The sequence below is a fragment of the Lepisma saccharinum genome, chromosome 1 (genome assembly GCF_977018435.1).
Source record: "Lepisma saccharinum chromosome 1, izLepSacc3.1, whole genome shotgun sequence".
Classification (NCBI taxonomy): Eukaryota; Metazoa; Arthropoda; class Insecta; order Zygentoma; family Lepismatidae; genus Lepisma; species Lepisma saccharinum.
In genome coordinates, this window is record NC_139229.1 from 58796560 (window position 1) to 58815139 (window position 18580).

The window sequence follows — 18580 nt, forward strand, 5'->3', positions numbered from 1 at the left end:
AACTTTTCACTGTTCATAAGTCAGTCATTGTTCTCTGCAGTTTTCAATTCAACATTCAGGCTCTCTGATCGTGCATCGTACGTTTCACATCAGGTATCCACATAATTTAATATATTTATAAGTAGGGAGCGGAAGTTGATGACCTAAAAAATATAGGTATATGACCTATAGAATATCCTAAAAAATGGGGAAAAGAATGACGTAAAATGCAAAAAATGACCATTAAATTTGTTAGTTTCAGTTTAAAAATTGAAATGAAAATGAAATTAAACAAAATGCAATCTTGCTTTTTAAAACAAGAACACCAAATGATAGCACATGCACATTCAATTAAAATATGCAACGAGGATTTTCAGTGCAAACGGGGTCTAGCTATGGTATTTCAAGCCTCTCCTTACCTGATCTTAAATCTGAGTTTGACCCAGACGGGCACCTGGTGGTTTCCCCCGACACAACAAAGACTGTCACCAGTTCAGCATTTCTTTTGCTCGTAAATTGCAATCCTGCGAGATATATATACCTTGGTGAGAATATTCAAGAATATTACCAAAATTAAAGAAGTGACAAAATATGATGAAACAATATACCGAATATTGCAAAAAATGATGGGTAAATGCCGAAAATCCCGGAAAATGACCTAAAACCTGAAAAATGGCAACAAATGCAAAAAAAAAAAATGCACTTCAAAATTACCTTTTCGGGTTCTAGATGAAGTGCAATATTGTGTATATTTAATGGGCATCGTGGGTCCGAGATGTCAGAAAAAAGATGACATTTCATCAACTTCCGCTCCCTATTTATAAGTTGTATTAAGCGAAATTCTCCATTTTTATTCTTTCTATATATGATATCAATATCACATTGCAAACAGTTATTAATGGTTTCAATGTCATTTGTTGGAAAATAAAAGTATCGTATTACTTTAGATTCGAACATGCAAACGCAAGTATCAAAGTATTGCTTTAGACAGCACTCATGATTCTGAAACGTGGAAAGGTAATCATTTTACGTGAAACGTGAAAGTTGGTGAGTGTTGACAGACTGTAGCTACTGCCATATTAGCACTGACAACTAGGAAGCGTTCTCAATGATCACGTGGCTGCATGTTTTTCGCTAATAAATAACTGCGTTTTTTCAATACATACACAAATACATCGTCACTTCGGAACATCAAATTTTCATCTTTGCTGCTTTCAGATTACCAACATACGAAGTGGCATGTAATTCAAAAGGTTTTGCAGAAACCTCAGTTTTATAAATAAGGTTGGATGAAATTAGACAAAAAAAACCTTTCCTACCGCTGGGCTCGAACTCGGGTTGACCGCATGCTAGTCCGACACGATAACCAACACTCCAAACGAGGCAACACGAAACTATTTCGCAAGTAGTCGACTGAAACGCAAGTTAATTTTCAGATTGCTAATTCCCAAGGTATAACATGCCTAGGCAGATGTGTCTTGCATTTTCTGTACTTTTGTTATTTCAGTCGCTTTGGTCTCTCCCTAGGTTAATCACGGCAATAACGAGGAATATTTTTTGACAAAGATGATAAACAGACACACAAGAATAATCACCCTTGCAAAAAAAAAGCCAGAACTAGAGTCTGGAACCTTCGACGCGAGGTGTGTTTCTTGTTCTAACTATATCTGTGTGTTTTCGTTAGATATGAAATGAAGTAAATAAATAAGGCCGATGGGTGGAAGGGACTGAAGAATCGTAGCTACGTAACCATTGAGAAGATATCCATCGCCTAGATAGAGAATCTCTATATCCCATTGCGATAGAGAACTTATTAGAAGAATGGAAATACAGATTAAACGAACAAATTTGTTGCGTATCCTTTCGTCAAAATGCCTAGAAAACAATATTACATACTTCTTCACTAATAGAAAAGAATAAAAAAATTGTCCTTGGTGGGGATCGAACCTAGACCTCACTGATGTAAGCTCTGTACGCTAACCAACACTCTATCAATAGCACCATGTTTTCTTTTTTCCAGTCAGTCTGTTTCCTTCCTCAGCACCTGAAGACGAAAATGCATGTTAATTTCTCTCATAATTGTTTCATTGTCTATTAATAGAAACCACGTATGTCACAAATAGACGCATTCTTTCTGTGAAAAATCCCATGTTTCGCACATCGTGCTTCCCCATTTACTGTTATTTGGACATTCAATTGGAAGTTAAAACTTAGCTTTGTGTGTTTGTTTTCACGTGCATGTGTGTGAGAAGAATGGTGTGAACGTGTGTTCGATGTTTTTATGGGCATTATTTTCGTTCAAAGCATTAATATAATTGTAAAATATGGAATTTACTGTAATGCAAGGAATGAAAATATAAACCCAGCCCGTCAGGTTCGTTCCCAAACAACATTAAATAATGGAACGTAACGTGGACTGAGTATTATTCCATGTCGAGAACACGAGACATTACGATCGACAATCTTCATCTCGTATTTCTCTTTGGCATCACTACTCAATTTACAGAGATGTATACCCGTGACTGGTATACAAGCCGCAGAATTGCAATGCTGGTTGGGTTGTCTAGTCACAAGGCGCTTTGTGGTCAGACATGGATGGCTTGCTTCAGTGCTTCTTCAGTAAGGTTGTTACAACCCAGAAGTTTCCGTGACTGTACCAGCTAACTGTAGATCAGGCGAACGAGAACAATTCTCTGCTCAAGTAGTGACGCGAGACGGCTCCACCAATGAACAGTGAAAGAAACGGGATTGCGTAATGGACTACTGGAGTTACCCGATTTCCATTTTTCGCTCTGTAAGCGTTGCAAACTTTTGAAAGCGACAATGCCGTACACACATGGCAACCTGACCGTATTTTTGTCTCCAGGTCCGTACGCTTGGTTTTAGAATTTCTTAGGAAAATATTAGGGATAAGACACCAAGTACAAATTTTGAAAGCCGTACATTTAGCGTACGGACTAAGGTCTGGACCGAACATCCATACATGCCATGAAATTTCCGTACCTGTACAGTCGGGACTGTGCGGTTGGCAACGCTGGGCTTTCACCACTCGATTTCCTCCTCTGCCGCTATGCGTGGTCCTGCTCCACAGTTATCTGGGACAGGGTATAGACGTTTTGTCGATGTGTTCCTTGTCACCCGTGCTGCACGCATTGAACATTTGTAGGTGAAAAAATAAACTGAGTTCCTCGTTTGTTCTGGACTGGTTTCATTAACGTAGTTCAATACTTTACTTGCAATAAATGTTTGTAACCCATCAAAATTACACCACCCTGCATTTTTTTTAAAAAATAGGATGATTTGAAATTAATAGCTAGGTGATTCTGGAAGTATTTTGAATACCGTTCACGGAAATGACATCCATTTTTTTCCCCATCACGTCAGGATTTTTCACAATTTCACAACCAAAATTATCATATTCGCAATTCCATTACGTCCATTACAGAATGCAATGAAATAAATTTAAACATAGGAAATTTCGGATGTCTACAAATCAATAGGTATTTTGAATGCTGATCATGCACGTGACTTATATTTCTTCCCATCACGTCAGGATTTTTCCCTAGAAAAAAAAAGTGCGCATCAAAACTCCTGCATATGGCGATAGCCAATAGCAGCACACTGCACTGCACTGCACTGTGCCATGTCGAAATCTCACACGGAAAAGAGACAGAGTGGTTGAGCGCAACGCCTTGTCACGGAGAGCACGGAACATTAGATAACATAACATATTATGTTAAACTTAATGGGAGAAAATATCATACTTGATTATGCCAGAGGGACATCGAGGGGCTCCTCGTTCACTCCAACAACTTCCGTCGTTGTCCTCATCGTCACTGACCACAGTACTTTCGCCCTCTGTGTCGTCCTTCAAATTTATTATAATTGGGTCAAAAACTTCGTCCCGATCTTCCCTTAACATAATCATTTTCCTGTAATTGTTGTGCATGTTTAACACAAGCGGCTCATTGTTCTTGTGTTACATTGTCAAGTTCTTCGTTATCAAGTTAACAACACATTTTAATGTGTGGTTCTGTTTTACCCATGTCTCGTCAAGGTAAAAAGATTCGTTTCGAATCTCCAGGCACTCAAATTTCGTGCATTCTACGAAGGAATTTTACCCTTGACGTAACAATGTCACTTCTCTGCATCAGAAATTTACGACCGTCGTTGGTTTTCCTGTACTTGAAGCCTAATTGTTCCAATATTCTCAAGGTGGAAGTTCTAGAGGCTTTCTAAGATATTTTGTCCCGTTTGGTTTGGTTTGAGTTGGTGTTTTAAGTCCACTTTATGCACAGTAAGACTAATCGGGACTGGACCTACAGTTTTTTAAAGTGGGATCCGAACCACTTGTGCCTCCACCGGGTATCGAACCCGGAACCCCTTGATTACAAGGCAATGACGCTACCACTGCGCCATCGGGGAGGCCCATTTTGTCCCGTAAAGAGTACATTATCTTTATGGCAGTAGGAAATTCGCCACAATCGTAAACTTCAAAGACGGTTCTACGAACTTCGTCTTTTTCAAAGATCATCTACGTTTGTCGTTCTTTTCGGTACGTTAATGTGCTTTCTAGGTGATTGAAACATTGTAGCAGGCCCCGATCCACACTGTTTTGACCCCGAACATATCGAGAAACGTAGCTTGATTCACACCACACGCTTGAACTGTTAGAGTCTGGCACTTCTTAAACTCAATTTTACTTCTCTATTCTTTACCCGAACATTATTTTAAAAACAGGAACGAAGGGAGAGCAAAAAGGATACAATGCAAATACGTTTATAATAACATTGCTTCTACAGAGGGAACGGTGTAAGCTAGAATCACGCTTGTTTTTCGTACATACTCGCAAATTCATTATCTTTCCATCTTTTGAACTACTGACTCTTGAAATAATCTATTTATATCCGAGCGCCAGGTACACGATTTAGTAGCGAGGTGAAACAGGTTCTGAACTAGGCAACGCCGCACGTCTGTGATTCGCTGGTGCTGTTCAGCCGTTCAAGGCCATTTGCAGGAGATTTGACGCGCACTCTAGACCATGATTTTTCTCTATGTCATTAAGTTCAATCAACAAACTACATTATAACATTGAGTTTTAGACATTTTGTGAAGGAAATTTGTATGAGGGATTTCGAACATGGAATTTACGTAATCAAAGTTTGTAATTTTCATATCAATGTGTCTTCTGAAGATGGAAGGTAGATTAAATGAATGCTTACTCCATGTGCATTTATATTTCAAAATTGGCGGATTTGTATTGCAGAAAGCCAATATTTTACCATCGTCTAAACAGAGCCATCTATTGAGGAAATCATGCAACTACAGATTTTATTGTCAAATTGAGGCAGTTAATATATTGTTATTTTCTGAAAAACTACACGCGATGGGTAAAAATGGATTTCATTTTTGGAATCAGCATGCTGAAATTATTCAGGGGCAACAGTCATCTTTGAGTCATCCACACCCATGCAGGCCTGTGTTATTTATGAAACACCCAGTATAGCTGTAATTCTAGGAATCAACTTAGCTCCCACTTACAAAACAGAAATACTTCTCGTTCTCTCTAGGTCGTAGAATGTTAAGTATTAATCCCAAGTCAACAACAAGAGAAATTACTTTCCCCCGTCTCCCACAACGCTCGCTCTCCAATTGAAATCATTTCATGTCCTCTCGTTGGCGCTCTTTCAGCCTATTGTGAGCGTTTGTTTGCTTCAGAACTCGCAGCCCTTTCCACGGCCCTATGATAAATGAGCAGCTTTTACAGCCCGCATCATTGTTGGTGGAAAACCCATGACCGGGATATGACGAGCGATGTTTTCTTCCCCAAATCCAGTAAAATTAATGACGAGGCCCCGCGGATCGGTTGTCAAGCATTGTACCGACAGACTGCAATTACAAAATGTAAATTCGTTCTGCGAAAGCGCCGAGCGCAATTATCCATTCGAAGGCTTCCTCGTCCTCTCTCTCCCAGCCATTTTCGGCACCGTACGTGTTCGGGCTGTGTTCATATTTGTCCATGGGCATCGCACGAAATTTTTGCAGGCGGGTCCGGGCCAATGACAAAACTTGAAGAGTAGAAATAATAACAATAATAAAAATAGATAACAAATAAAATATATATAATTGTTATTATACAATCAAAATAAAACAATTCTATTCCATTTTTTTATTATTATTAATAATAATAGGCTATTATTATTATGTAAACGGGAAGGCTGTTATTATGTAAACAGCAGTGTTGTTACATCACGTGAATGGGTTGAAGTTTGGGTATCCACTCATTGCTATCAACGCACCTAGTTCATAACATGTCAGCAACAGGTGGTTTCTTTACTTGCAAGTTCTTAATTCATCAGATCTTGAAGGCTGAAAGGTACTCAGCTTAAGTAACTCACTCACTGTCTAGCATTTATAAACCCGAAGGTTCATGCCTGCAGCAACACAAGCCTTCCATCTGTCCCTATCCTGGGCAAAATCAATCCAATCTTTTCCATCCTGACTGATTTCTTTTATTTCCATCTCAACGTTATCCCTCCACCTTCGTGTTGGCCTTCGAACAGGTCTCTTACCATCAGGTTTCCCAACAAGAATCCTGTAAACTCTTCTTTCCTCTCTCATTCCTGCCACATGGCCTGCCCATTTAAGTCTTCTTGATTTTATTATTCTAATAATATCTGGACAGGAGTACAAATGATGCAGTTCTAAATTATGTAAGCTTCTCCACTCACCTGTCTCCTCAAAACGATTTTTCATTATTTTGTTTTACATTTTATACAGTTACTCTACTGAAATTCTCAGTCGTTGTATTTCGTTATTAACTTTTGCATACCTCATTCAAGAAACGGCTGTAATAGTTGAGGGGAAATTTTACTCATAAGGTTTATATTGTATGACCTTTTGCCTAAAACTATACTTTTTGGAATTTTGAAAACTGTGGAGCTATTTATTTTTTGGATTAAATGAAATATGGAAATATAACTTGGTTCCTATATTTTTTCATTAGATTTTTCGATGTATCACAGTTTTTACTTTGGTTATTCTGCATGAATGATACTTAAATGAACCTTATTTCTGTTATTAACAATAAAAATGACAAGCTTTATAGGGAGGGGGGGTTCGACGGACCAGTTCGCCTTAATACTTATACGCTATTAATATTCTTCCATTTATACTTAACAGCAACTATTTCTTATATTTTTTATCCTGTACGAAGAAAGATATTGATTATTGCAGTTACGTTCACCTTAAAAAAATTATATGAAATCTTTAAAATTACGATAATCAGGTTAACTAGGTAATAACTTTTAATACTTTAAATACTGTCATGGTATTTTTTTACGGATGGTTGTAAAATTAACGATCTTAGACCGCCAATTTCTTAGTGTACAATGTTAAAATATTGCCGTAATTTTATCGTGATGGTACCCTAAATATATTTCTACAGTACATTCACCGTAAATAAGGGAGATTTTAGACTGAAACGACACGTGTCGCTTGAGGATTTCACGAATTGAACGTAGGCTTGTCATGCTGTTACGGTACAGAATGTTGATATTGATTGGCTCGGCTCCACGCTGCATATGTCATTTGTCGCTTCGGTGTGAAAGCTGCCCCTAAAAATACACTGAATCCAGTTTCTAATTATAAATACCGTACACGACTACAAATTATTTAAATTATGTTAAAGAACTGCTATAAAACATTAATTCGTATCGTGTAGCGTGCATATTGATACTAAATGTCAAGTAATTTACGTAAAAGTGCATAGTTGATATTCAAGTAAGGGTTGACACTGCTGCTACTGGATGGCACTGCATGCAAATAAAAGAAAGACAAAGAATAATGAGGAGTTGCTTTCCTTGCGCTTAAGTGGTTCCTAAATGTTTATACAAAAAGTATATTAGGTTATTTATAATTTAATGAAAATTTACTTGTAATGTTCTGATGGTCATTGCTGAGATTAAGGAAGAGGTAGTTTGCAATGAAATATGTAAATATTTGTAAATATTTGTGCCGTCCCTACATGTTTGTGATTGTCTCTTCCTCCATTTTATCATCATTCATTCTCCTATTCGCGATTAGCCAAAAGTGGCAGAAAAACATATCTCTTTTCAGGTAATAAAACTGAGAACGCTTGCTACTGTATAGTAATGTTTTATTCGCTTGGTAAGGAACGTCCATATTAACACCCTGTGTGATCATAACGATCTCTCGCACCTAACCACAAATGGCGGGAAATCCCGACCATAAGCTTAATTTTTTCGCGCCAACTGTTGCATTTTGAAACGTTTGCATCCTCTGTTATCCTGTACTTGATTCTACAAAATCCCTGCTACAGAGGAAACCAGGATCATTAATAAATTCTTTGTTCGCCGTTCGTAGTTTGGGACTGTGTAATGAGGTTATGCATAATTCCCCTCATTGAACTGTTTAACCTAGTTGTGAGCCGGTCTTTGTTTATGATCCTGCGTTGTATACCTACAGATTTTAGGGGATAATGTGGACGCGTAGCTGGTTGATTTATCGCTTTGTCGAGCCGATGGGCCGTAACGACTGTTCAAATAGTGTGAAATGGTCGCACGCGTTCGGTGAAATGGTTTGAATGCAACTTTCGCAAGATATTGGTGGAAAATATAGGAATTTTGGATGGATGTGCTTGTGTACTGCAAATGGTGTGTTTACGTGGCAAGGGTTGGATCAGTGGTGAGTTGGATGTATAGTCCACGCGTTTACTTAGTTAACGTCCAAGAACTGAAGGAAGCCGCCGCCACGAACGTGGGTGGGGTTAAACAGCGGGCGAGTTGTTTTCGTCCAGTCACACTCAACCTTCAGCCAATGGGCGCAGCTGTCGTTCTGCTCGTCTACTCCACGTGGAGTCTCAGTCACATGACTGCGAATACGCTGTTGTCGTAGTTTGCAACTTCAAAGTGGAGACCGTGGGAAGGTGCTTGTGCGCGGAGGGACAAGGTGGCTTAGAGTAGATGTGTGGTAACACTGTGTTTTGAATGTGATTGTTTCAGCTTGTGAGCACGCTCCGTGGACTCCAAAGCCAGCCGGTCGTTAACAAAGCTGGCGCTTCTACTATACGGTTGACATTTTTAAAACCAAAGTGTGTTTCAAACACACACTATATTTTTTACAAATGTTTTAAACGTTTGAAACACAGTGTTTTAAACATGTTTTTTAAACTTGTTAAATCACATGTAGATACTTGATATTTGATATTCCGTGGTTACATGTGTGTCTTGTAACTTTATCTTTTCATTCAATCCTTGTCACTTTGTTTACTGTGCACAGAAACCTGTTCAGTGGCTGAAAATTATATTCAGTTAACAAAGAGACATATCGTAATGAGTACCCGTGGACCACGTTTAAAATACCTGTCTGTTTTTTTACAACCGTTTAAAACATTTTGGCATTATGTTTCAACTTTTTATTGGTTTAAAACTACTTTTTTTCTTGATTAAGACACCATTTAAAACATGTTTAAAAGAAAAATAACTGTTTTATTTGTCTGTTTTAGAAGAGCACAAATTTGGCAACCCTGATTGGGTATTCATGCGGTCTGTGCGCTTAGTAACTAGCAACTGTGCTGGTGGGTTTGGTTCGATCTTCGAAGAGATTTGAGATAGTTTTAGATAGTCTCCTAATGGTACCCGCTCATGTTCCGAAACCTTGAAACTTACAGTGGTCGACGTTACCTAGGTAGATTGCTCAGGGTGGTTACTCACCGGGAATTTCTTGAATTACGGGAATTATGCGTGAATTATTGGTTCCGGGAATTATGCTTGAATTCTGCGTGGACGTGAAAAATGGCTACTTTTACTAATCCCAATCCCATTGAATTTATGCATGTTTATTAATGCCCTGCGGCAAGTTTTTCACACTTTTGTTTTTATTTTTATAGAGGATGGAAAAGAAAAGAGAGCTGGCTGGAAAATAAAACAGAATTCTCTCAATCCTTTTGCTATGTTAGTGTCCTTCGCAGAACAATCTATGACAGTTGAAAAATTATTGCAAGATATCTTGAAGTTGATTAGGTAAATTAGTGTGTGTGAACTTCTTATACAAATTAACATTTTTTGTATATTAGTGTACCCCATAATATTTGTAACTTGTGTTTGTAGATGTATTTCGAGTCTGAGTATGTGAAATGGCAAATGTAAATTCCGCACCTTAAATAATTATATATATATATACACACCGTTTATCCTATCATGTAGGCAGCAGAACATCATGTCAACTTCGAAGCAAGTTTTGTGACTTGTGATTGGCCATAATTGAGTTGAATCGTAAGGTTGAAATAGAGAAAACATCTTCTCGTACTCTTGAATTCTTGGGAAGTTCGCCTTGAAAACCGTGAATTATACTTAAATATTATCAAGGTCCTAGAGTAGTCACTCTTCTAATCAATGTTTTGGAAAGCTAATTTCGAAGGCTCTGTAAGTTACAGTTAATTCTCCTCAAAAGTAACTGAATTACAGTTCCAGTTTCACATTTGAGAAAGTTACTCGGTTACAGTGTGTGTTACTTTTAATAAGAGGAAATTACCTAAATATGGAATACCATTCCTTATTTTCACAATTTCAGCTAACAATAGCGAATTTAATACTGAAGAAAATTATTTGTCACTGGAACAAAGAACAATCGAAATCATTAAAAAAGATCAAATTTATCTTAAGAAAAGTGCTTCAAATATGGAATACTATGGGAAATAACAAAAAATGACTTATAATATAGAAAACTAGTAAAATCCATAAACACAAGTAAAGTTACTAGGAGGAATACTGTTTCTGAAAATCTGAAAGACTAATCTACGTGTGGCACGAATGGGAGAGGAAATAAGAGTTTACAGGAATCTTGTTGGTACGCCTGGTGGGAAGGCCAAGACGAAGATGGAAGGATAACGTTGAGATGGACCTAAAGGAAATCGGTAAGGATGGAAAAGATTGGATTGATCATTCCCAGGATATTGACAGATTGGAGGCTTGTGTTGCTGCAGCCATAACCCTTCGGGTTTAAGATGGCTATAGAGTTATTTAGTTCTATATCTACAGGATACACAGAATTATTGAACCGACAAAATTTTCTGAAGAACTTCAGTTGTACAGTCACGGACACTTCTGGGTTGTGATGACCTCATTTACTTTCAGTGGAATCGCTACAACCCAGAAGTGCCCTTGACTGTACCACTGGCACTTGAGAAATAGTCCTTCGATCTGTTTTGTAGCTATAGGTTCAAGTAACATTGAAGCGATATCTTTATGGGTAGAGATTTGAGTGTACCAAACGACAGAGGAGAATGATAAAGGAGCGGGAGATGTTCCAGCAGCTACGACAGAAGTAACTGAGGCAAGAACAGATGTACATACCAGAAGAAAATGAACGAGTTCAGGATCACCAGGAGCCGGAGGAGCCTCGTTTTGCCTCGTTTTTGTATATTTCTTCCTCAGCGGCAATAAAATAGGAATCCTGGATGATGTGAGAATTGAAAGGATACATTCCAGTCACACTCCTAACCTTTAATTACGTTCTGGATTCTTGTGTAGGCTAAGCTATTCCAGAATAATAACAATGATGTCTCGAGTCCTGTTTTATCTCAACCAACACTCTTACTTCTTCGCTGTAATTGGTTTTCATCGGTCCATAATATTTTTATCTAAACGCAAGGCCATAAAATTAGGTGGGTGGTAGAAGTTCGCGATGTTGCCACGTCGGAGCACAACCGCGTGTGTTCGGAGGTTGTGGAGTTGGTGTTTGTAATCCATGTGATACAAACTGACAGTATTTGCTCGAAAGATCAGGAATGATAAAAAAAATGTCCTGGAGAGAGGTTGGTCTGACGCTCGAACTAGGCAACGCAGCCTTCCACACAGTGCGCGGGAACCAGCGACTTTTGTCCCGCTCTCGCTTTGCTTTTCCCATAGGTGGCACCAGCGCATTTATGCCCATACGCATATTTACGTGGCCGTGCTTTTAGAGGAATCGCCAGAACAACCGCGAAACAGATTAACAGCGAAAATTTCACTTTCGCGCTTAATATCTTTCGCCCTTATTCCACCACCTCATTTAGATGCTGAAGTTTTGTGAGATAAGTATGGGGGAATACACACTATGGACACAAAATGTTTCTCTACCCAAAGTCAGAACCTCCAAGTTCCTTGAGTGGGAGTATCGGCCATCAGAACAGGAGAGTCTGCAGATAGTATGATATGTGACACTTACTGCTGAAACCATTCTTTGAACAGATAACTCCACATTGAACCAGCTAGATGATATAATCGAATGGAACCTACAGGCGCACCTTCTATCGGCTATAGATCCCAGTTGCTTCATACAGGGTGACCACTGTCCTGCTGAGCTTGAGTTGGTTGCCGCCGCCTCTCGTTTTCCATTATGTGCAAGTAAGTTGGGGACCTTTGACTGCACAACATATATCAACTTTGAAGATGCAGTCGGGTTGTATGTTGTGTTTGTTTACTCGGATTGTAATACATCAAAGATGTATTAGACCTTACTAAATAACCAAGGAAAATGTAAAGCTACTTCCTGCACATTGCAACATACCGTGAAGGCGAGGAGAAGGGGATGGGGGGGGGGTTGAGGCGTCCCAGACATTCACAACTCCGGCCATTTATGGAGGTGATATGATCAGCACCACACTCCGGTCACCTTTACCTCCCAGGATTGTCTCCAGGTACACATTAACGAGAGGCTAGGTGAACCCCAGAGCTTTGCTTGCTTGCAAATCTCTCACGAATAAATACTGGGTGACATAAGTACACTAAATTGTATGAAAGGTTGTATATGAAACACTAAACTTACCTGACATTCGTATGTTCCGTTATCTCTTTTCTGAACGTATTTAATTTGTAATGTCCAACTATCACTTCCTTCTTCGTGAATGACTTGGAATCGCTCGTCGTTCGTGTACGTAAACTTTCCAGACGTGAGAATGTGCCAGTCTCTTCTTCTCACCCAGGACACCTACGAACAAGAAACATGTTTTGTAATTAAAGCCTGTCCTTTCTTGTAGTTCGTTAATTAATTAGGACATTTATATACATATTTGCCATAGCAACCAGGTTTCGCTAGACCATTAGATGTCCATAACGTATTTGATATCGGTTGTACTTTACGTTAATTGTATTCTTGATTTTTGTAGGGGTCCTCTAATTTATTTAGGGTAAAACTACAGTACATTAGCTAGTATTTATATGCTTCTTACTTTTACGTTGTGTGTATGCTACTTTTGTCTATTTGCGACAAATATTACAGGGTGTTCCATTTACAACGCATCCCGGAGTTGGGAATAGTACAACTTTTGAACCGGACGTGGTACACATTTAATCCTTATACCAAATTGAAGCCTTTTTCATGCATATATTTTTAAACCGGGTCACAATAATTGAATTTCATTATTGCCCACACAGTGTTGCCAGATGTAACGGAAAGTGTAAATGAAATTTTTTACAAAGCATGAAAAATGTCACATAACACACATGCCGTCGGTAATTTGCAGTTTGGTTAGGCGGACTAGCGCGGCATCTATGTCAGTGAAAAAAAGAAATTTTCATTTCTACCGATAGCCAATCGGATGAGGCGTCTTTAAGAGGGAACTAGGAAAATCGTTGTTATTAGATATTAAGACTGTGCATTGGCAACTCTGCTGGTGTTTCAGTGCCCCAAAGTGTTTCGAAACTGTATACATCATTCAATTACTAAAAACAATAAAAAAGAAACTTGGAAATTTTCATAAAAATAGTGTTACTTATATACACCTGCCAACCATGCGATGAGATTACATTTTCCCCGCTTGGAAAGAAACAGAGGAAAGGCCAGTCGTGTTCCATTCCTGTGCATCGCATGGTTGCCAGGTGCATGTAAGTAACACTGTTTTCATGAAAATTTCCAAGTTTCTTTTTTATTGTTGAACTAAGTAGGAGAACCTGTAGACTACACAATTAAGCGCATAAAGTATGGTTAACAATAACAAGATTTATTATAAAGAATAGTAGTTTGATATATGAAGAGATCTCAGCCTAAGTGTTAAGGTAAGGGAGCTGCTTGGAAAGAAAGGATGATTAACGATACTTAAGGAGTTGTAGCGGCAGATTCTTGTCCATCTTCTAAGTGCCTGAAGACAGCCTGGACCCTGCTGGGTGGATGGTCATCTTCGATCAGAGGGGACAGCGCTTCCGGCCGTAACACTGAACTGCCACCCTTTTACCCATTTTCTGGAGTTTTTATACCAGGGGCGGTGGCCTTCGACAGGGCTATTCTTGTAGATTCGTGTCAAACGCAGGACGTCCCATGTATGGGGATACCTCTTATGGTCATGGCTAAGAAGTAACTTCGACACTTCCTTAATTGGTTCGACCTTACTCCAAATAAGGGATTCAGAGGACACAGAGACAGTGAAGTCATCTGATCAAGTGCTTTCTGTAGAAAATCGCACTGACAGAATCATGCAAACTTGTCCGTTACATTCCCCATAAGGAATACATGGGATTCCGAAAATCCTTGTTCATCATATTTTTCAAACATCGTGTCCAGCTTTACGATCAACATAAAAATAACTCTTCTTTTTGCAGCATAGGAAGAAATTCATTCTCTGCATGCGCCCAATTTTTATTAGTAGCATTGCCCATTCGAACGATATTGAAATAAATGTAACTTTTCCCTTAAGCCTTGTTTCCATGACAGAAAAAAACACTACATGTGTGCTAACCAAGGCAGTCTATATTTCAGTAAGAAACAACATGTGACGTTTCAGCCCTTTATCAAGGTCATCATCAGACTTGAAACGAGACAAAATAATATTTTTTTAAAGTTTTGTAGTTTATTTTTTTTTTAGTTTGGGTTCAAGTGTTAGGAAAATCCTGATAGTTGAAACGTCACGTTGTTAGGAGTTTTTTTTACTAGTTAGCCTTGGTTAGCATACGTATGGATGATGATATAAAGTATCTTCACGAGTCGAGTTGTTGAGTTGGTGTTTTAAGTCCACTTTATGCACAGTAAGGCTAATCGTGACTGGACCTACAGTTTAAGGTGGGATCCGAACAACTCTGTGCATCCACCTGGTATCGAACCAGAGACCCCTTGATTACAAGGCGACGACGCTACCAAAGTATTTTCACGAGATTTCCTTAATTTCTATTACTGTTTCACTTGTGTATTGAACTTCTTCACTTTCCCTTTTATTGTAAATTAGTAGGGCTTCCCAGATGGTGTAGTGGTAACTACGTCGCCTTGTAATTAAGGGGCCCCGGGTTCCATACCCGGTGGAGGCACAAGTAGTTCAAATCCCACTTTAAAACTGTAGGTCCAGTTCCGATTAGCTTTATTGTGCTTAAAGTGCACATAATATACATAATCATTCAAACTCACTCATTGTAAATTAGTGAGAACCTTATTCAGACAAGGGTGTCTCCACCAAGGTACTAGGATAGGCTATAGTCTCCGTGAAATAGAATTTGCTCATCCTCCAGTCCACTCAAACAGCCTAAATAGCAACAGTTTGAGAATCACTTTTATAGTAGAGTAAGAATCGCTCACACAGAGAAGAATAAAGATTGAGGATAAAGGGGGAAAATATAAAGAGGAAAAAGTGGTTCAAGAGAGCCTAATACAGGAGGGATAAGATGTACAAACTTGAAAGAAAGTGGTGGAGATAGAGAAACTGAGTATGAAAAAGAGGAGGGGGAAAAGAGAAAGAAAGTTCTTGAGAAACACGGGAAGTAATATGATAGAAGAAAAGAGATATAGAACAGATGAATAGAGTGAGATGTAAGTAAGGAGAGGAATGAAGGGATAAGCAGAGGAATAGAGCTTGTTGGGAATCAAATAAATAAATGAAGAGTTCGAGACACTGAAGAAGAAAGACAGAAATATAGAGATAGAGGAACAGAGGGAAAGATAGAAGGGCCACAAAAAAGGGATAGTGAAAGAGGAACGAAGAAAGAGAAAAATAGGAAAGAGAAGGAAAGAAATGGTGATAAACAGTTCGAAGATGGAGGATAGGGAAATACATTTAGAGGTATAGAAAGTTAGAAATAAAGAGATAGAGAAAAAGATAGAGGAGGATGGAGAAAGGTGAGAAATAAAGTAATAGCGAAACAGAGGAAGGAAGAGAGAAAGAAAAAGAGGAATGAGAGTAAAAAGAGAAAAGAATGTCAGTTTAAATTGAATTCAAATTGTCTTTATTGAAGGGCGAGGTTCAGCCCTTGGCTGTTCTCCTACCTAACCCCTTTATATGTTTGCCTGGTGTACATAAACAAGATAATAATAATAAAAGAGGAAGAAAAGAGAAAAAGACACTTTTAAAAAACAGAAAACACATAAAAAGAAAAAAACACATACGCACATACTTAACATTTCTGAGCATGAGCCTCACGTTTGGATATTGAGATTGATATAGTACATAATTATGCTAGTTTTGTGAGGTAAGATAGAACAATGTAAATGTTGTAAATATTACAATATAGTATTTGAAGGTTTGTCAGGGATTGGCGAGGCTTGTATGCAGTTTAAGCTGTATTGTGTAGTGCTATACGTGGGAGCTTGAACAGAGATATTACTTGATATATTAACTCTATTTAAGAATTCGCAAATATGCATTATATTTACAGACTTAGAAAAACGTTTGACCCCTTGAATCATAATTTAATATTACATAAAATGTATATTCTTGGGTTACCACCAGTGATGTGCCGTAGACTTTAAGTTTACGTCTACATGCGTTGTCTACACGTAATCTACGCGTAGATTACATTGGATTGTAGTTTACATAGACTACGTAGACAATCTAAAGTGCATTAAAATTAATTTTGAAGGGTTTCATGAAAGGAAAGTGACATTTTCAACTATATTGGTTCCTAACGAAATAAAAAGAATCCTATTTATAACAAATTTCTCTTCTCTTCTATTATCAACTATGGAAGAAGATAAATAGTATGCAAAAAACAACAACAGATGGCAGTCGTGAGACAAAGTGGTATTTTCCCCATAAAACTCTAGAATATTTCCTATATTAAGTTTTTTCCTAGGTGAGAAATTGTTCGAATTTAGAAGAAAGAGTACAAAAGTTCTCCTCACACATCAGCAACTGATACGCAGTATAATTTTCTTTTACATCCACGGCGCTCTTTGCAAAGTTTCACCTTTCGCCATGTTGTTTACATAGATTACGTCATACGTGTAGAACGTAGACTACCGTTGTTTACGCGTAGACGCACATCACTGGTTGCCACTCATAGTATTGAAATGGTTTGAGAGTAATATACTGAATGGAATGCATTATGCGTTTCTTATGTGCGCTTGTAGCGACGTGTGCTACTTGCATGCTACTCACCGGTCGTTCCCCAAGGTTCTTCACCCTGCAATGTAGGAAGGCTGTTTCCCCCAATTGAGCCGTCACATTGGTCACCATGTTGTTATCGAACACTGGTTCGTTGTTCTTCCGAAATTTCCCGTACTGCGTTGCGTACCACGGGTTCTGCCAAGGGTAACGTTCGGTCGCCGTCGCAGTCTCGCGTGAATCTGAAAAAGATCAAATGGGGATACTCGTAATGCACATTTACCGAAGGACATGATTTATATATATTAATCACCATATTGACAAATGGATGTTAGCATCAGCAATATTTAAATTAAAATATGCAGAATATTCTACAGAGTGTTCCACAAAGATGTGGACAAATGTTAGCAGAATGTTGTGCGACGTGGGATAAGTATAAACTTATGTCAGTATGGGCATTGTTCTGAAAATACAAACAAAATCAATAGGATAGGCCTTAAAGAGGAGCACTCTCAGTTGAAGCATTTTGCTTGAATGAATATGGAGAAATACGGCGTGTCACACACACATTAGTAAACTTCCCTTTGATAAGCCAAAGTATTTTTTTAGGAGGTAATCTCTGTGAGGTTAGTTACACAAATGTTTATGTAGAAATTTTTAGCGAAAGATGCGGGCTCGGCTAGTACTCGAACCTTCATTGTTCGCTAAAATTTATAATTAGTACATTTCTTGTGTGTGTCAAATCATAACACAAATTTTGTGTGTGTGTTTCGGTGGGGGGTATTTGTATGAACCTCGCCGATGAATTAGTCACTAGGTTCTAGTGGAACGTCGTCGCCTTGTAATCAAGAAATCCCGTTTTCGATTCGCGCTGGAAGCGCAAAGGGCTTCATATCCCATTTTAAACTGTAGGTCCAGTCTTGATTACCATATTAGTGCCTAATGTGTACCTAAAAAATTCAAGCATCGATTCACGGTTGCCATTGTCATTTACTTTTTATGTTGCCACATTATCATATCAGCTGTAGAGTCCTAAAGGAAGAGCATTTCGTCCGAGGGCCAAATAGTTCACACGGATGACGCTACTCGTACGTAATCCAGAGCTGCTTCATTCTAGCGAATAATGCTCGAACAGGTAAATCGACGATATACACTCGAAGCCCAGTTCTACACGTATAACCGTAATTTGTCTGTGGTAGTGAGTCCTCAAATATGGATCGTGAGGTGAAAGATGCAGTGAAGTTGAAACTTTAGTAAACATAGTCAATTATCTCCATGTTAACATTTTGTTAATTCTAT

At 38.5% G+C, this 18580-nt stretch overlaps 1 protein-coding gene across 2 annotated transcripts in view; it reads right to left on the bottom strand.

Annotated features, from left to right (window-relative positions):
• The window catches only part of LOC145996322 (lachesin-like), a 414321-nt gene that overhangs the window by 111759 nt on the left and 283982 nt on the right, over positions 1-18580 (bottom strand). For both annotated transcript variants that reach the window (XM_083132778.1, XM_083132827.1), the window contains exons 4-5: positions 17336-17523; positions 12808-12969 (exon numbers count right to left, since the gene is read on the bottom strand). In XM_083132778.1, coding sequence (XP_082988904.1) covers positions 12808-12969; positions 17336-17523 — 350 coding nt within the window. The remainder of the gene's footprint in view (positions 1-12807; positions 12970-17335; positions 17524-18580) is intronic.